This window comes from Hermetia illucens, chromosome 2 (genome assembly GCF_905115235.1).
Source record: "Hermetia illucens chromosome 2, iHerIll2.2.curated.20191125, whole genome shotgun sequence".
Lineage (NCBI taxonomy): Eukaryota > Metazoa > Arthropoda > Insecta > Diptera > Stratiomyidae > Hermetia > Hermetia illucens.
Window position 1 is genome coordinate 27,359,181 of NC_051850.1, and position 20,541 is coordinate 27,379,721.

Consider the following 20,541-nt stretch of genomic DNA (forward strand, 5'->3'; position numbering starts at 1 on the left):
CACCGGAATATATCAAATTGAGTCCCCAGAAAAGAACTAAGTAAATTCTATATTTTCTAAAATACAAATCGTTTTATTTTTTTTATATTTTCAATACGCTGGCTTCATTTTGAGCTTACGCCAAATAGTAATACGGCAATAAGGGTCGAACTTAAGATAGCTCAAGCGACGACGGCTTTACGGTTTCTTACCAGGGCAGAGGCAAATCGTCAGACGCTGCCTCACCTCTGCCCTGGGAGCAGCGTGACCGTAGCGGCTCGCAGATGTTGAATGCTCCTTTATATAATTCGTAGAACACGACATGCCTACGAATTATATTGAGCGAATTATATAAAGGAGCATTCAACATCTGCGAGCCGCTACGGTCACGCTGCTCCCAGGGCAGAGGTGAGGCAGCGTCTGACGATTTGCCTCTGCCCTGGTAAGAAACCGTAAAGCCGTCGTCGCTTGACTTTTTTTAGAAGTTTGGGTGCAAGCCCTAAGCGAGGGGTCCGTGGACCAGAAAAGAGGGAATAAGTTGCTCCCCAGTTGGTCCGGTCCTGCATTAAGTTGATGCGGACTTAGGACCCCCTTCATTCTCAAAACGAATAATTAAGACAGCTATTATGCAGCAGGCTTATGTGCAAGAACCTGCTAAAGGTGGGGTGTTGCACGTATTTTCTACATAAACAGAATTTTGACTACTGAATTTGGTTTTAATTAACTTATCGAAATGGTCATACATGGGACCCCCATGGGGATTGAACTCTCAAACGTCTTCTCCCCCGCCTTGCGCACGAGACTGCTCTTCAATTTAGAAACGGCCTCCCGTAGCAGACGCAACAATCTGACCTATCCAAATCCGTCTCTCTTGTCGAGGACTAGATCGCCGCGAAGTCGTCAGTTCTCCCCATAAACCAGATTAGCAGGGTGGTACCAAGTTCCGCGTCTATCGCAACTTACGACTACAGCCAAGAAAACGCGAGTCTTGGCTTGCGTCGGACCTTTATGTGCTACTTCATTTTGGTTGTGACTTGACGTCGGATACCAGTCGACTCAGCTGTGAATGAGTACCTGAGTGAAATCAGGGTAATAATCTCGGGCGAGCGCAATGCTGACCACATTGCCTCCTACAGTGTACTGTAATGCACCGTTACGGTCTTAAATGAAGTGCTATAACACACTTCAAGGCCCTGATCCAATATGGATTGTTGTGCCAACGATTATTATTATTATTCATTTTGGCTAACATTGGTGTCCTAATATTAGACGCAGATTTCCTGTCACAAGAGGTCATCAGGGAAATTTTCAACTTGCCAGAACAACACATATGTTTTCGAGGACTTTTGCGATCCACGCACACTCCTCTAAAAATATCGCAGCATTACTAGCCGAAGTAGTATCTTTCAGCTAAGTATGATGTCCAGTACCACATCAACCTCACTGATTCCCAAATCTTCTCGAAGGTCCGTCTTCTACCAGCCAAAAGCTGGCTTCGGCGCGAAAAGAATTCCAACAGCAGCTGGTCATCTTCACTTCATTTGGTCACCAAACCCAATGGCGAATTGCATCTTGTGGAGATTATGAACGCCTGAATGCTCAGATAATTTCGGACCAGTACCCCATTCTACTCATCCAAGACTTTGCGCCATTATGGCGCGCGACAAGCCGTCCTAGTGGCAGGTCTTGTCTCTCGTTTTCCTTGGCTTCCGTACAGCCGTCCGTGAGGAGTTTGTTGCCAGCCCTGCTGATCTGGGGTACAGGAAGAACTTACGACTCCCCGGCGACCTGGTTCTCGATCTTGTCGAGGACGAGCTTGGAGAGGCCGTTTTCAAACTGAAGCCGCCTTCGCCATCTCGTCTCGCATAATCAGCAATTCACGCCGCCTAGGGAACTTGAAATCTGCACCCACGTTCTGGTGGGGACTGATGCCACCCGGAATTCATCACGAAGCGAAGTAAGTCTCACATTGTCAGAAAATCTTGAGAGAATCAAGTTCGAAATCAGACGACGATCTGGATCCAATCGATACCGCTGACGAGAAGTGGGAGAATAAGAAAATCTTCGTTTTAACCACAAAGCTCACAACTACGTAAGCAAGCAATGCCAAAGGTAAGGCACCTCAGCTAACTAACTGATTTTCCCTAGCAAAGAAGTCATCAACGTCACCTTACTATAGGAACCCTGGATTAGAAGAAATATGCAAATGAGAGGACTTCGGGATAGGCAGTACAACATATTCTATAACCGAAAAGATGTCGATCAGGAGAAGTTCAAAGACTATGTCCTTGGCAGAAAAGACGTGTTGTTGTACAGCAGAGCAGCTCGGAAGACAATGAAAGGAGTGCCTACATTATTAATTTTATTATTAACACTAAATAATCCGTGTGTAACAAGTGCAGTACGTCAACCTTTTGTTTTCCAAATTTAAGGAATTATGAAGGTTCAGTGTCTTTGTGGTTTGCTCAAGTGGAGGCACAATTCGCCACCAGCCCTATCGTTATGGACATAAGCAAACTCCACGTCTCACTTGATTCTTCGATGCTAGATCATGTGGCCGAGGGCAAGTACAATGATTTGTAATGATTTGATGATGATGATTTGTAGCTTATAGCACATTTCGCGGGGACTAACGAGAATAGGTTAACCAAAGTGTTGGCTGAATTCGAATTAGGCGACAAAATGCCCTCGGTCCTACTCCATGAGATGACATCTTTGACAGAAGATTAACTCTTTATTGACATCATTAAGCCTCTTTGGCTTCGGAGACTGCCCGTTCGAGTTCGACGTGATCGACATGGCAACAAAATAATTGCGGAATGCAACTCCTAACCCACAGTTTCAACCGTTACTAGTAAAGAACGGCCACAGAATAGCGAAGCAAGTGCAGTTATACATTGCACAGAAGCAAAAGTAGCGACAAACGAAAAATTTGTTTCTATCATGAGCGGTTCCGAAGTAAGGCTCAAAAATGACAACCTCCTTACCACCTTCAAAATCAGTCGGAAAACTAGAGTCGTCGTCGTCTAGTAGTGCAATAACTGGCGAAGATACAGAACTGCACGGGTATTGAGTTCTTAATCGACACCGGAGCAGGTGTTTCCTTTATTTCGAACCCAAATGCTATTATAGTAAATCGCCGCCAGCAATGCCATAATAAAAACATATGGTAAAAAACGTATAAACATGGATTTCGGCCTATGCAGGAACATGCCCTGGTACTTCCGTATGCCGATGTTTTACGGCAGACTTCTCAAAAGGAAACGCCTGGTCGATGGTACTACCCAACTTTGTACAATGGTAAAGGATTACAAGGACAATACTCGACGGTGTTCGTTCTATAGAACAAGAAATTCTCCCAGTTATTGACACAGTTCCCGCAAATAATCGCTTCTGCCAACTTTTGGGAAGCGCAACCACATAATATAGTCCACCGTGTTATCACGGTATGCAACCCGACGATTGTCACTTAAGAAATACGCTCTGGCAAAAGCGGAATTTGACTATATAGTGCAACAGGGAATTTGTAGACCATCCTGCAACCCTTGGCCTAGCTCACTCCATCTGACCTTAAAAACAGACGAGAAATGGAGGCCAAGTGGCGTTTATCACCGCCTAAGCGCAGCAGCTCAGCAAGTACTTGATTGGCTATATACTAGACTTTAAACACATGTTAAATGGGAGTGTGGAGTTGCCAAATCTCCCATCAGGCGCGTCCCTTCGTGCGGATAAGGGAATGCTCGGCGAATGTGTCATGGCCATGCACATGCACGCATCCGGAGATGTGCGTGTATGGGCATGTTTATGCGCAGGCCGGGTAGGTGGGAAGTAAACGCCCACCCGTGGATAAAACTTGGCTATGGGAAGGATACCCAGAAATAAAACCAAACATGGAGGAGGAGAAGAAGAATGAAGTTACGGTGCAGGCCTTCGGAAACCCAGTGCCGGCGGTTTTTGGGAGTGAGCAAGCGGCCTCCCGGCCGTTGATATCCAACGACCGCAGTGCCTCAGTAGTGGGAACCTTGGCTACTGTGGCATCTAATGTTACAAGCGTACGGGAGGAACTTGAACTGGCTCCAGTGATGGATCCGTTCAGAAGGAGCTCGATTTTTCGCAGATCCCCTCACACACGGGCACAAGCCCCCACGATCGCTACCCCCAGTGGGAAGCGTATAGCGGGAGTCTTCGATGAGGAAGAATTACTGACGCCGATTCACCCGAGCGATGTTTTGGGCAATGATCAGTCTGGAGCTGCCTTTACTGTCCTCGGTAAAAAGATCATGGAGCTGTGTGAGTTTATAAAGGAGCGCAGGAACATTCACCAAAATATAAGGGCCATGATAAGAGGCATCCGTTTGACGTACGGCAAGGCCCAGGATGAACGAGTGAACCAGGCAACTCAAGTAACGCCGGTTCATAACACAAATGGGGAGAAACCGGGGAAGAGGCTACGCGAGAAGCTGAATGACTCAACAGGCCAGCAAACCCCGAAAAGAAAAAAGGACTCAACTCCCAAAAAGGCGGAGTTCATGAAAAGTATGGCTGAAGCTACCAGTGAAAATACTGCAGTGGCTACCTCGAGGAATGGGATCGAACCTTCAAAGGCGGATGCGGAAGCTTGGAGGAAGGTAGAACCGCGGAAAAGAAATTATCGGAGGAAGATTAGACCGGAGGTGATTTTCATTTCCAAACGGGGCGAAGGGTCATACGCCAACATTCTCAGGAAAGGGAAGGCAGACCCCGAACTCACCAATTTGGGAGACAACGTCAGCCGTATTAGACGGTCGCAGAAGGGAGATCCTATGTTGGAACTTAAGAAATCCAAGGATGTAACCGCGAACAAATTCTTAAGCCAAATCGAGAAGACTTTAGGGCAGGAAGCCGACATAAGAGCTAGAAGGCCGGAGATCACTATAATCTGCAAAGATATAGATGAAATCACGACGAAGGAGGAGGTTCGCGAAGCGTTGGAGAAACAGTTCGATCTTGCCGGACTACAAGAGTCAGTGGTGAAAACGCTAAGGAAAGCCTATGGGGGAACACAAATCGCCATCATCAGCCTACCAGTGGAGAACGCACTCAAACTGTTAACAGCAGGGAGAGAGAGAATAGGCTGGGTTATGTGTCGCCTTAGGGAACAGGTGGCGTTAAAACGGTGCTTTAGATGCCTTGGCTTTGGTCACATTGCGAAGTCATGCACTAACCCAAATGACAGGTCAAAGCAATGCAGGAGATGCGGAGTGGAAGGCCACATCAGCAAGGACTGCGGAGCTGACCCAAATTGTCTACTGTGCAAAGGAAAGGAGGGTGTGGACCATCGGCACATTGCGGGCAGCAGCAGGTGCCCGGAATACAGGAGAGCCCTTAGCACAAATCGCAGATGAGGTTGATACAAATCAACCTCAACCACTGCGAGGCGGCGCAGGATCTACTCGCGCAAACCATCCGCGAGAAAAACATCGATGTGGCCATACTAAGTGAACCATACCGAAACCGCGGTGGTAGCGTTTGGGTCAAAGACCAAACGGGCCAAGCAGCGCTGTGGACTTGTGGAGAACAAGCCTTCCAGGAAATAATGGAGCACCCGGACAGCTCTACAGCTGCTATGCTCCACCCAGCGCTACACTCGTCGAGTATGAGCGGATGCTTGCTGCTCTTATTTTGGATGCAAGAGGACGTTGGCCGATCATAATAGGAGGCGATTTCAATGCGTGGGCTCTTGAATGGGGCAGCCGGATAACTAATGTCAGGGGACGTGTTCTCCTCGAAGCATTCGCGGAGCTGGATGTGGTACTGGCGAATGTTGGGTCTTCGTACACTTTCCGGGGAAGGGGCCTGGGGTCTATAGTGGACCTGACATACGTGAGTGCCAGTTTAGCCAGTAGAATCGCTTGGCATGTCAGTGAGGATTATACTCACAGCGACCACCATGCAATCTGCATAGAGATCAAGGGCGGATCGAGCTCGAAAAAGAGTTTTCGCAGAATGCCGAGTGGTATGCTTGGCTGGACAGTGAAAGCTTTCGAGGGGGACACGTTTTCTGCGGTGCTTAAATCCGACATATCCCTGAGTGGTACGGCTGGAGAGAAAGTCACCCAGATCACTCGATGGGTGACGGAAGCATGTGATGCTACTATGCCCAGAAGGCGATTGCTCCCCAGTAGGCAACCCAACTGCTGATGGAACAACGAAATCGCAAGTTTGCGAGCCGCATGTTTTCGGGCAAGGAGGCTTTGCCAGAGGCTCAGGGGAAAACCCGGTGGCGACGGTCGAGAGGAGGCACACAAGCAATTGCGTGGCCGCCTAAAGGAAGCCATTCGGAGGAGCAAAAAGAACTGCTTCAAACAGCTGTGCGACCACGCCGACATAAATCCTTGGGGCGAGGCTTACAGAGTGGTGATGAAAAGGCTGCGGAAATCACCCCAGGTGACCTGTCCGCGCCTCCTGAAACAGATTGTTACCACTCTGTTCCCTCACCACGAAAATAGGGGAAGGCAAATTTTTGTCCAGCTAAATGACGGCATAATACCGCCTGTAACTGTGGAGGAGCTGCGGGAAATATGTGGTAGATTCGGTGACAACAAGGCCCCAGGTTTGGATGGCATCCCCAACCGAGCTTTGAAACTGGCAGTGAAGACTAGGCCCGACCTTTTCGCCAACACCTTCGAGGCGTGCCCAAAAGAAGGAATATTCCCTGCCCAGTGGAAAAAGCAAAAGTTGGTGTTGCTTCCGAAGCCTGGCAAGCCACCTGGAAACCCAGCGTCGTATCGTCCTATCTGCCTGTTGGATACAATGGGAAAGATGATGGAGAGAGTCATCTACAACAGACTCCTACCCATCGTCGAAGCCAGCAATGGTTTGCTGGAACGCCAGTTTGGTTTCCGACGCGCCCACTCTACGGTGGACGCAATTGGCATGGTGGTAAACCTGGCAAAAGGTACACTGATTTCTGGCGGCTGCTGTGCCGTGGTGGCGTTGGATGTCAAAAACGCATTCAACTTGGTCAACTGGAATAGAATTAAACGGGCGTTGGCTGACATAGGTGTCCCCGGATACTTAGCGAATTTGGTGGAAAACTACCTCTCAGAGAGGACTCTCTGGTACGGGACGGATGATGGCCCCAAAGAGTACATTGTCACAGCCGGGGTACCACAGGGATCGGTACTTGGTCCCCTGTTGTGGAATCTCATGTATAATGGGGTGCTTGCTCTTCCCGTCCCAGAGGGGACTACGGTTGTCGGCTTTGCTGATGACCTAGCTGTGGTTGTTGCAGCAAAACACCCAGAAGATGTGGAGGTTTACGCAACGGAAACAGTGAGAGCGGTAAAGTCCTGGCTAGAAAAGACCGGGCTGATCTTGGCGGACGCGAAAACGGAAGCGGTCTTAATAACGAAACGCAGGAAAAATAACACTGTAAAAGTGGAGGTCGGTGGATGATGTATCATCGTATCAAAGCCGACTATCAAATACCTGGGGGTAATAATTGACACCAAATTGAGTTTTAGGGAACACCTAGAGTATGCATGCCAAAAGGCAGCCAGTGCCACCACGGCACTTGCAAAAATGTTGCTAAATATTGGTGGGCCGAAACATTGCCGGAGGTTGGTGCTAGCCGGAGTGGTGCGCTCCATCCTGCTCTACTCGTCGCCTGTGTGGGCAGAGGCGCTTGCAAGCTCTCAGAGACGGAAGCAGGTGAACTCGGTTTACCGGCGGATCGCTTTGAGGGTTTGCAGTGCTTTTAGAACCACATCAGATGAGGCAGTATTGGTGGTGGCAGGCATGATCCCGGTTGACATTCTGGCCAAAGAAATGAGTGTCCTGTACAATGCAAGACATATGGAGGGGCATGCACAGCGTAGAAATGCGGCAAGGTCAGAGTCGCTTGATCTCTGGCAACGCAGATGGGACGAGTATGCGAAAGGTCGGTGGACGCACAGGCTCATTCCCAACATTAGGGTGTGGCTTGAGCGAAAACATGGGGAGACCAACTACCACATTACCCAGTTCCTCACGGGACACGGTGGTTGCTACAGGCAGTATTTGCACCGCTTTGGGTTGGATGATTTTCCGAACTGTCCCAGATGCGATGGCATACCGGAAGATCCAGAGCATGTGATGTTTCACTGCCCACGATTTGCGATGGAGAGAAGGAGCTTAAACCAGGTGCTGGGCAGGAGCGGGACCCCGGAGAGCTTGGTTACTGAGATGCTGGAGTCCGAGGGGAAGTGGCTTGCGGTTGGCTCCGCAATCATCCAAATGCAGGAGGAGTTGCTGAAGGAACAAAGAAGGAGGCAAGCTGCAAATAGGAGAAGGATGAGTGCCTAAGGGCAAACCTACCCCGCGAAGTAATATAATATAATAATAATAATAATAATAATGGTGGTCCCGCGGGGCTGGGGCTGGAGAGACCGGGGGTGGTTTTTAGTGGGTGTGAATCCCACACGCGCCCGCTGTAGTTCCGCCGTTCGGGCGGCGGAGCTGCGGCGGACGTGTCTTTCTAAGGTAGGACTTTTACGATCCGAACAGATCACAAACCGCTTACTTTCGCTTTCAATCAGCGTGCGGACAAAGCTGCCTCCAAAGAAACGCGGCAGCGGAAATATATTGCCCAATTTTTCGCAAGCATCATCCACCTCGATGGCACACGAAACATCATAGAAGACACCTTATCGCGATCGGATGATATCAATGCCATCGCTAGGCCTATTACCATTCGCCGATGCACAACACACCGAACCGGGATTACAACAAATCCTTCGACAAGAAACATATCTGCATTTATTTAAAACCGGCGGAAACAAGATGTTGAAGCAAGCAATATCAGACCATATATCCCTTCTACACTTAGGCACGAAATTTTCAACCAGTTCCAGACTCTCAAATCCAGACAGGTTAAAAACACCCCTCGCCAAGTTCTTAATACCTGACACACGCTTCCAGCATATCCATCTTGACATCGTGGGGCCACTCCCTTCTTCCCATGGGTTTATCTACGGGCTCACAATCATTGACCGTTTTACACGTTGGCCAGAAGTCATTCCATTGATCGACGCAATCACCGAAACGATAGCTACAGAATTTTATACACACTGGGTCAGCCGTTTCGGAGCACCGGTCACCATCACTACGGATCATGGTTCATAGCTAAAATCGGGACTGCTAAAATCTTTACTGTATTTCGTGCTTACCAACCGCCAGCAAATTGTATGGTAGAACATCTCCACCGAATGCTCAAAGCGGCCCTAATGTGCCACAAAAACAAGCATTAGACAGAGGCAGTCCCCCTGGCACGATAGTCAAGGAGTATGTTAATTGTTCAGCAGCTGGGTTGGTCTACTGAACTACACTTCGCAGCAGATTCCCACATTGTCGTCGAACAACTTAGGGAGAGAATGCAGAAACTTCGGCGAACGCCTGTCAATCACCATCGCACCGACATCTCATTCGTGGACAAAGGCTTGTTTAGTTGCACTCATGCATTGGTACGCCAGGACGGAATCAAGAAGTCCTTGCAACGTCCCTATTTCGGTCCATACGCAATCATAGATCGCCGGGAAAGGATGCCTTAACCCGGCGCACTTCATCAACCCAGAGTTACCTGAATCGTTAGACCCGTCAACATTCAGAAAACAAAATCCGTATACACCTGCATCTGGAGGAATCATCAAAACATACTCCGGTCCACGAAGGAAAACAGTTTCTCAAAAATCAGTGTCATTCGACAGGATGAATGTCACTTACGCGGGAGTATTGTGGGAAACCAACTCGAACTAAGACTTTTGAGTTTAATCACTGCATCCTTGCAACGATACCATCGACAGGAATTCACAAAGTCGATCTACATTTCAATGTTGACGCTAGTTGATTTTACATAACAATTAGTGAAAAATGATGGATGAAGTCCTAAGAAAACATGAATGACGATGGTATGATGAAAAAAGTGAACATATAGGCCCAGGATGCGGACTGGGCATAAATCAAAATAAATCTGATCTGACGCTATTTACGACTAAGACGAAGATACTCAAGTCCTACCTGCTGCACTGAATGGGCAAATCCGGTCACTTTCTTCCCATGTAAAGTATCTTGATGTCATCCGCAATGCGGAGTTAAACCGGCCTAACTAGAGCGGTGTAGAGACCGTCAGCGCGTGCAATGTTATGATGCCGTGTTTTTCAAGGATAGATAAAAAATGCAGTCCGAGCTGGATTTTTTTTTAGATTCCCACAGCATATTTGAATACTAATGCCAAGGTATGCTAGTGAGTTCGAGGCAGAGACTTGTCCACGCATGAGGTCTGATTCTACTCCAAAAAGAAATGAAGTTATCTTGACAAACAATCAAGCCGTAATCAAAGTTTTAAAGTCAACAGTGTTATCTTCTAAATGGTGAGCCTGGGCGACTCTCTCGAAATCTCTTCTCCTTGGTTTCCCGGACATAGGAGTATACAGGGGAATGCACGGGTTAACCTACTCGTCATAAGGGGTTCACTTCTTGAGTAGGTACAGTTTGCAGGCTGTGCCGAATCTGCTAAGACTGCTTATTAGTTGCTGACTCCAGATAACGTATGCTCAATACCCGCGTTAATTGGAAAAAAGTTGGCTTTCCTGTGATAAAACCTAGGCGCGGCAGCTTATGAGCCTGACACCTGCAATTACATACAAAATCACAGTCAGACTCGGTACACCATATAATACGTACTGATGAAGTTGCAGTGAAGAAGGGACAACTCTCTTGCAACTCCGTTGCGATAGTACAGCTCTAGCTAGAGCTAGGCAATGCACATAAATAAACTATTCTTCGGTGGTCTACAAGAAAACTGTAAGGTGTTATCTTTCGTATACGCCACTGCTGATTCTAAGATTCAGAACCTGTCAAGGTTTCTGATATCCAAACGGCAACCCACAACCATATTTATGCTGCCCTTGCGAGGCAACCACTTTTGCTTACTTAATAAGGAACAATAGGAAAAAACGCAATCAGCCAAAAGAGAATTGCGTTATGAAATTGCTTCACGCATTAACGCAACCTGGATGAAGTGGCGTTCCACAACTGGTGTTTTTTGTGATCGACGTATCAACGAAAGTCTCAAATCTAAAATCTACCGCAATGTCGTCCGTCCTGTCGCTCTCTATGGTTCTGAGTGTTGGCCGACTACAAAAGACAATGAACGGCATCTTGCGATAATGGAGACGAACATGATGCGTTGGACTAGTGGCGTGACACGGTTTGATCACATCCGAAATGAGGATATCCGCGATTGTTATGAGGTTGCACCGATCGTGGAAAAATTGCAAGAAAGGCGTATTCGATGGTATGGTTACGCAATTCGTGCTAACGAGAATTCACTTGTCAAGATTGGTCTGAACTTTGAAGTCGATGGTAAAAACCCAAAAGGCAGGCCGAAACAACGGTGGCTTGATACGCTGGATGGGGATTTTAAAGCCTCGAGATTGCACTCAGATCAGGCATTCGATAGAGCTAAATGGCGAAACCGATAACGACGAGCCGACAAAGGCTGAAGAAAAAGAAAAAGATGCTTAGGGAGCCATAAGTACTATGGCATAAGTTGATTACCCAAAACTTTGGAGCTCGTCGGCCACCGTTTTCCACAGAAGCAACTAATATGAACGAAATCATGCAGGCCCTTTTTTCTGTCCACCCTATCCGTGCCAACGTTACCGATGCACCCACTCTTCATTGTAATGAGAAGAAAAGGGTAAACTTAAAAAACACCGGTAAGGAGGAGTACGCGCATCGTTAATTTGGAGTATAGTAGTTGACGAACTTTTAATAAAGCTAACTAATACTGAAATGAAAGTCTGTAGGGACAAATATGATGACTCCTTATATGATAGGATCCAAAAAGGATTTGAGAAGAGAAGAGAGAGAGAAAGAGGGTAGGGCTTAGCATCAGTCCAGCGGAGACCACCATAGTAGCATTTACTAGGAAGCATAAGCTTGATCAATCAAAATACATTACCATATTTGTGAAAGAAGTTTAACAGCGGAGAGAGGTTAAATATTTGAGAACTACACTAGCACTCCGAAAATTCCACTTTGGTTATACGCTGCACTAGGATGACCAATGATTATTTACAGGCCGACAATTTGGGTGGACAGAACCAAATTTGGCACTACAGTCGGGGAATGACAAAAATTTCAAAGACTGGTTTGTGTGTGCATCCCGAGGGGTTCTCTTGGAATTAACTTCGCTTCAAGTTCATTTACAAATTCCCCTGAGGGGTATCGGCGAGGTGGAAAACTGCCTAAACGGAAAAAAGATAGACAAGAAAGATAATAGCCGAAACTGTCCACCAAGTAATTACAGAAATCGTATCAGGACGTTATTGTAGATGAGGGAGATTAAGAGTACGGGGCCTTACAGGAAAAATTCTTTTTGCATTGTGCAGTTTCAAAAACGAGGCAATTACAGTAATGGAAGGGAGTCCAAATTACTGACCAATATTTAAGAATGTTTAATGAGGGAGTGGGGAGGATTGGATTGAGGTAGAGTAGGAACGTAGAATAATACCAGACATTTTAGAAGCGCGATTGATGATGTCGACGAAGTGAGAATTAGAACGAAACTTATCGTTGAAGGTGGGAGGAACTCAGAAGTATCCACCAAGAGAGTAGGAGAAGGGTGTTGTGGAGGATTTAAACGAATAACACATCGAACGGCGTTTGCTGACACTAATTAACAACGGTCGCGGATTTGGGTTGGCTGCCCCCGGTTGCTTAGTTCGAATGAAAAAGAGTTATCCATCGGAGGAACTTTTTTGGTACGAGACAGATGTTGGGTCGAAGAAATATAGTGTGACAAAAGTTGTTTCCCAAGGCTTCGTATTGGAGTCCCTGCATGCATGATGGAGTGCTTGGCCTTCGGCAGCCAGACGAGTCAACGTTAACTAGTCTTGCAGACGACCTGGCGGTAGTTGTGAGGTACCCCAAGGACCTGAAACGAGTTGGTAATCACAAGGTCGTTTCAAAATCTATCATTAGATGACAAGTTAAGCTTCTAGGGACGCTTGGACTATGTGCAAGAACAGTCAGCAAAGGCTAGTTAAACTCTACCAAGGATGATGCCTTGTATTGTGAAAAAAAAAGTGAAAAGTGTTGCCGACTGCTTATCACAGAGGTGGTGAAACTCATCCTGCTATATGCGACTGTCTGTCTGTCTGGAAAACACCGATTATATGACTGATCGATATAATATAATTGGTAGGTAAGCTATAATCATCAAAGGGGCACGATAGTTATCTAGGGAGCAGTACAATTCCCTTGATATTATTATTTTTATTAATTATTTCTCGTGGCCTTTTGGGGGTAGGGACAAAGGGAGATAGAAGTTTCTATAGTCGTTGTGAATTTCACACGCTGTTGCAACCTAATACGGTAATGTCTTTCTAGCATTTCCAGCTTCATTCATTAAAGAAAATAAGTACGTTTCCAATTTGCAGTTTTCCCTTTCATAGCCATTATTCGCCAGCTTTTCCTATAGCCTTGTCAATGCAAATTAACCAACTATTCACTTCCTCATAATTAAATGATTTTTATTGCACCACTTCTGCACTAATTACCTGACTGTTCGCTGAGGCGGTTGTGGAGCTGAAAGCAGCTAGTCTATATTCCCTGGAATCTAAGAGTCTTGATCAGACAAACAATGCTGCTTAATCTCGATCCAATACAGTAATCCTCATCCAAATCCAGGCCGAGGCTGCCGGTAAGAACCTCAAACTTCAAGGCCATATGAAACTAAATACTCCTCCAACTTTCAGATGACAAATATTGAAATGGTGCGCCCAAGTATTTTGTGCTTTCTGAAAACCATAATAGGAATATTTGCCACAACATTCATAATTTTCTCCGCATTCATATCAGTCCTTGATTCGTACACGACCCTCTTTCCAAATATACCCAACAGATTTGCTCTAATTGAAAGGACATTGACCCAAACTACAACAGAAACCACAGCGCAAACGACACCCACAAAAAAGATAATGAAGCGGTTCATACCATTGAAGGACTGGAATGACGACCAAGCATATAAGGAGGCATTGGGTCGAAGAGGATTGGGAGAACTGGGCCAACCAGCTCGTCTGAAGAATGTTGACAAAAAACTAGAAGAGAAATTATCCCGCGAATATGGATATAATGCTATGCTGAGCGACCGAATCTCATTAAATAGGTCGGTTCCGGATATAAGACATGTCAGGTAAAACTCCTTTTTAGGTAGACCAATATTTTGGTATAACCCAAGAAGCGCAGCATAAAATGGATCTATTTTTTTCGCTTTCAGATGCAGAAGACAAAAGTACCTAAGTCAACTACCAGATGTAAGCATCATATTACCGTTCTTTGATGAACACTTGAGTGTTATCCTACGCTCCTGTTTCACGATACTAAGTCGCAGCCCGCCTGAGTTGATCAAAGAAATTATACTCGTCGATGATGCCAGCACAAAAGTCGACCTGGGAGATAAGCTGGAAGAATACATCGCAGACCACGTACCAAAAACTCGGATTATAAGATTAAAGCGTCGTTCAGGCCTCATAGTTGCTCGACTAGTTGGCGCCAAACAAGCAACAGGAGAGGTTTTGATATTTTTCGATGCACATATAGAGCCCAATTACAACTGGCTACCACCGCTCATAGAACCGATCGCCAAGAACCCTAAGACCTGCGTCTGTCCTCTTATTGATGTAATCTCGCACGAAGACTTTGCATACTCAGCCCAGGATGAGGGAGGTCGAGGTGCATTTGATTGGAATTTTAAATACACAAGGTTACCACTGCTGCCAGAGGACCTGAAGGACCCAATCAAGCCATTTAGGAGCCCCATAATGACGGGTGGACTTTTCGCAATAGGAAGAGAGTTCTTCTGGGACTTTGAGGGTTACGACGAAATGCTCGATATATGGGGTGGTGAACAATTCGAAATCAGTTTTAAAATTTGGATGTGTGGTGGGGAGATGCTCGATGCACCTTGTTCCAGAGTGGCTCACATTTTTCGAGGCCCTAGAGACTCATCGAGCCCAAGAGGCCATGATTTCCTGCATGTGGTAAGTAAATGATCGATGTTAACCAATATCATTTTATATATATCCCTTTCAGAACCTCAAACGTGTAGCTGAAGTTTGGATGGATGAATACAAAGAATACATATACATGAGAGACCCAGAGCTGTACGCTTCCATCGATCCTGGCGACCTGACTAAACAAAAAGCTATCCGCGAGAGATTGCAGTGTAAATCCTTCAAATGGTTCATGGAGACAGTGGCTTTCGATATTCCCCAATACTACCCACTAGTTGATCCACCAGATTATGCAAGTGGAGCTTTACGGAGTCTAGCGGGTGCAAATCTTTGTCTGGACACGCTCAATCATGGCTTGAACGAAGAAGTCGGGCTATTTCCATGTTCTCCAAATTTGGTTCGCCCTCATGAGACCCAATATTGGTTTCTAAGTTGGCATAAGGACCTGCGGTGGAAATATATGCAATACTGCTTGGACGTAGCAGACAAAGGGCGAAATTCGCCTGTGGTATTATTCATGTGCCATGGACAAGGTGGAAATCAGTATTGGGAATACAATATGGAGAGAAAATGGTTAATCCATGGCAACGAACGAAGGTGTCTAGAGGCGGATATAGTGAATTTCAAAGTGTTCGTGAATAGATGCGATGTAAAAAATAAACGGATGCAGTGGTCGTTTGGTTTTACAAACCAAACGGCTCTGTTAGACTTTGAGAGCAATAAAAAATTTGGGATCCGACTTCATACTGATGAACAGGATCGAAGAGTCAATTTCCCGGTGAATTGATATTACTTAATACAAAACGGTGAAAATAAACATCTCTTGATATCTCTTCATTGTGTTTACATATATGTACATCCGGACTGAATGTATTCAGTGTTGGAAATATTCCTCGTCACCGGTTACACTCGATGAGATTGTGGTCGAACACCTCGAGCTCTGATGGATATGCGTATTTGTAGTCTTCTCTGACCAAAACTACGATAGCTAAATGAAAACATCTAAGCCCTTAAGGGCTGTATCCTGAGTGTATACTAGAAACAGAACCCCCATCGGTACAAGTCTCCGCGCTCTTTGTAGTTTTTGGACCAGTTCCGGCTCCCATGGTCGACGTTCCAATCAGACTCCCCGCCATCTAGCTTTGCTTAAACACAGAATGTCTAACGAGCATTTTGAGAAGTCGCTACCGTTGTCGAAGAGCGCACACATATTCCAGAAACCAATTATTATCCGTTTTCGATAGCCAAAGGTCTTCGGCGTAAGACCAGTCCCTAGCTGATGCCTTGTTGACGTTTCGGTAGCAGTAAAGAAGAGAGTTTTCCTCAGCACTTCGGACCACGCTCATCTGCACAAAGTCGCCGCTTTTAACCTCATGGTATGCTAACCCTTCTCATTCCTCGGAGGATGTGATGAAAGAAACGAAGCACATTTTTGTGGCCGCCAGACTGAACGGATACACCGACCGAATCATCAGCAGCTTGACAAATAAACGAAAAAGGACTCGCAAGCACTCACCGAGCTGACTCCGTATAATAACATTGGAATTGAAATAAATCTCCCTTTAGTTGAAATAAAAACTGGGGAAATATGGTTTGGACGTGGTTTTTAGCCGCAGGAATAACTAGCTCAAAGCCCTTCTCGGGTCGACCAAGTCCGGGATATAGGAAATTTCTTGCGCAGATTGCAAAAAAGTATACAAGAAAGCGATTGTCCGGAGGTAACTAATGCCTGGATTGGTATCACCTCTGCGAACTCCCGGGGCCAAAAACAACATGCCGTAAATGCTGTCAGTGAAGCCATAAAGCGAATATCTGCAATGAAAAGGAAAGCTGCATCCTATGCAGGGACCGTGGTGCGTCTGATGAGAAAGTTGCGCAGACTGCGGGCTCGGGGCGGTGTCTAGTCTTCAGAGGAGAATTGGAAAGAGCTAGGACGTGGTCAACATGATTCGCATCCTAAAAATCAATATGCACCGGAGTGCAACCGCTCACGAGTTGCTGGCGCAGTTCGTTGCGGAGACCAAAGTTGATTTAGTACTCATCAATGAGCAGTACCAAAAGAAGGATGTATGGGTTCGGTACGGGTCCTCCATTTTTCTCTGATCCTCTAGCGTTTCATAGAGCAGGGAGCGGCACCCTCTTTAGTTCTTACCCAAGGCCGAGGCTTTGTCTGGATTCGATGTTCAAGGCTAACGTTTTATAGTGGACTTTCGACGCAGGCTTGATGATTTGGAGGACACTTTCTTAGGCACAGATGCGCGGACCCTGGTCTGACTTCCATGCCAGGGCACTTGAATGGGGCGTGCCCCACACACACTCCAGAGGAAAACGAATTCTGGAAATGGCGGCGAGAATAGGACTGGTAGTTCTAAACACCAGATCCACCCCAATGTTCCAGCGCCCAGGCTGCGAGGGTAGCATTGTATCCTTCGCCTCGGAGTGACTGAAATCGCTAATGGACGGGCGGCGAGTTCTGGAAGACTTCTTGGCAAGCGACCATAAATACATTGCCTTGGAAGTAATGGACAGAAACTCCCGGGGTGCGCCACCCCGGCGCTCGTTCTGTGCATGCAACGTTGCGAAAGGGAACACCGGTAGGTTTGTCGAAACTCTTGGAACAGGTGGGGCCGCGCTGGAGGGTACTCCTGGGGGCGGTGGCGCTGCAGCCGATACTGTCGTAAATTCAGTTATGAACCTTATAACGACGGCCTGAAGAGCCTCTGGCAAGCCTTCTAAGTATTAGTGGACAGTGGAAATCGAGCTTCAGAAGGGGTGTCACAGGCTCCGCCGCTTAACACAGCGTCTAAGCGACCGAGAGGAGGTATGTACCATAATGACGGAGTACAAATCAGCAAAAGGAAACTTCGCAGCGCAATAAACTGCTGCTAGCAGGATCTGGTCGACGAGGTGAAAGGAGACCCATGGAGACTCGGTTACAAACTGGTAAAACGAAAAATCGGGGCTCTGTGGAAACCCTGGTCACTTACGTATGAGCAGATGGACCACATGGTAAGGGCACTATTCCCTGCGCACCCTGTATGGTATGAGGACGTCGGCGCTGAGAGCTCGGTGGACTGTCCACTTTTCTTTATAAAAGAGTTGGAACAGACAGTCCTCTCTATGAAAAGCAAGAAGGCGTTAGGACCCGATGGTATTCCAAAAGAGGTTTACAAACTGGCATTCCAACACCGGGCAGACCTACTGCTCGGCGCATTCAACGCTTTCCTGAAAGAGGGCACTTTCCCTGCTCGTTGGAACGTGGCGGGACTTGCGCTGATCAAAAAACGGAAAGGCGACCTCGAGTTGCCGTGTTCATACCACCCACTATGTATGCTTGATACTGCTGGAAAAGTGCTCGAACAGCTCATCAGAGGTAAACTCGCTGAAGCGATATGCGTTGCGGGAGATTTATCTCACCGGCAGTTCGCTTTTAGAGCAAGGAGAATCACAGTTGATGTTGTCATGCAAGTCGTGGATGCCGTTCGACGAGCGGAGGCACATAGCCGCCGAACGGATGGTGCTCCTCGTAACGTTTGACATCAGAAACGCCTTTAATTCGATAAGATGAAACGACATCCTAGGCACACTAGACAATACTTTCCACGTTCCAAACTATCTCTTACGGATATTGAGGGACTATCTGAGGAAACGCTCCCTGTTCTCTAGACTCTAGCACTAGAGGGTCATAGAAGGATGGAGGTCGGAGGTAGCACAGGGATCCATCCTAGGGCCGGATCTCTGGAACGCTACCTATGATAGTCTACTTAAACTGGATATACCAGAAGAGACGCGGCTGGTCGGTTATGCAGATGATTTCGTAGCGCTTGTTGCTGGACGCACCGTCAAACAGGCGCAAAGCAGACTCGGCATATTGATGCGACGGGTAAGCGGATGGGTGACTCTCATGATTTCAACCTTGCACTGGAAAGTACTCATCCTGACTATAAAGAGAATTCCGACCCTGCATCCCATATCGTTCGGCGAGTCGATAATCGAGTCAAAACAGCTTTAATCCGCTGTTTTTTTTTTTTCAAAAAAAAACAATTTTTTTATAGGAAAAAAAATTTTATTCGAAGTAACTTCCATCTTTTGGGTAATTTAAGGATACCTTGCCAATAAAAGTGTTGATTTTTCGAGGCAAACCACCCATCAAGCTATTTTCGGACGTCTGTGTAAGAATCGAAGCGCTGCTCAGCGAGCGAGTGGCCCATCGATGAAAACAGATGATTCCGTCCGAAGCGATTTGGTCTTGCAGAAGATGTCGCTGGTTGGCCGCATCAAATCACGATTTTTTTCGTTCAGGATTCTCCAAATAAATCCACTTTTCGTCGCCAATCACATCCCAATGCAAAAACATCTTTCTTTTGTGTCTGGCAAGCAAGATTTCGCATGTGTTTTGGCGCCGCTCCATTTGCCTATCGTTCAGTTCATGCGGCACCCATTTTCCGATCTTTTGAGCCTTACTCATTGCACGTAGGCGCATGGAAACGGCTTGTTGAGAAACACCTAATTTCTTGGAGAGCATTTTCTGCATGTATCGTCCTCGTTCAAAAGAGCCTGCAATTCCTGGTCCTGAACTTTCCTAGCCCAAATTTTACGCTCCTCGTTGCTCAGATCGAAATCGCCAACCGACGGAAACAGTCTCGGCACGTTGTTTCCGATAGAGCATTGTCGCAGTAGGCCTCCACAAGCATTCGATGCGATGCAGCGACTGATTTCTTCAAATTGAGGCAAAAAAGTAGAGCTTCCCGCTTCGGGAACAAAACTGGACATAATTATTGAAGAGAAAAAGTATGTTTTTGCAAGAAATTGCTGATGATATGGACTGACAATTGTACTAAAAAAATATATAACGCCATCTGTGAGCAAACGACGGATTTAACCTTGTACACCTAGTAGCTCGGGCTGACTCTTGACTCAAAGATGAGCTTTTTTGAGCAAATCAAAGCAGCAGCGAACAAGGCTGCAGCTGAAGTTTCAACGTTAAGCGGGCAAATGAACTACGCGGCTCATCGGCAACTTAGGTGCGTGACTGAATCGGAAGCATGGTGAGACTGACTATTTCCTCACCCAATTTTTAAGTGGGCGTGGAGTTTTTCAGTCTTACCTGCACAAGATTGGAAAGGTGCGATCTTCGGATTGTGTGTTTTGCAATGGAGTTGTGGACGACGTCCACACACTTTTTTTCTTGTGGAAGGTGGGTTAGGATTCGTCAGCAGCTCTATTTAAACACAGAGGATCTGTCTCCAAACAACATTGTCGAGGAGACGCTGTGGAGTGTTGACAGGTGGAGCCCTGTTGTCCATTACGTTCGGGCCCTTCTCGTTGCTAAAAAGATAGAACTCGACCGGTGGAGGAGTCGGATGGCAGGGGGTTCCTTGAACTGACAGTTCCCTTCCTCCTCTTCCTTCCCGTTGGTGAAAGGAATTCCCTGATGTGAAGACTCCGCAAGGCGGGAGAGTTCGGGGACTAACCCGAAGTAATGTGACAAATGGTTCCAGGCTAGCTCCCTGACGATGGGGAG

The 20,541-nt window shown here is 46.7% G+C and overlaps 1 protein-coding gene across 1 annotated transcript; it reads left to right on the top strand.

Annotated features, from left to right (window-relative positions):
* The first annotated feature begins 13,568 nt into the window (after positions 1–13,568).
* LOC119647731 (N-acetylgalactosaminyltransferase 6-like) lies at positions 13,569–15,804 on the top strand. The gene is made up of 4 exons (XM_038048832.1): positions 13,569–13,705; positions 13,761–14,197; positions 14,282–15,044; positions 15,097–15,804. Exons 2-4 carry the CDS (start codon positions 13,761–13,763, stop codon positions 15,802–15,804), a joined length of 1,908 nt encoding a protein of 635 aa, XP_037904760.1. The 5' UTR covers positions 13,569–13,705.
* Positions 15,805–20,541: the final 4,737 nt, after the last annotated feature.

Excerpts from the sequence above, each read along its gene's own strand:
- LOC119647731 (XM_038048832.1), top strand. The coding sequence starts at position 13,761 with ATGACAAATATTGAAATGGTGCGCCCAAGTATTTTGTGCTTTCTGAAA. Across the intron at positions 14,198-14,281 it reads CCGGATATAAGACATGTCAG|ATGCAGAAGACAAAAGTACC; the intron begins GTAAAACTCCTT and ends TTTCGCTTTCAG. Across the intron at positions 15,045-15,096 it reads GCCATGATTTCCTGCATGTG|AACCTCAAACGTGTAGCTGA; the intron begins GTAAGTAAATGA and ends TATCCCTTTCAG.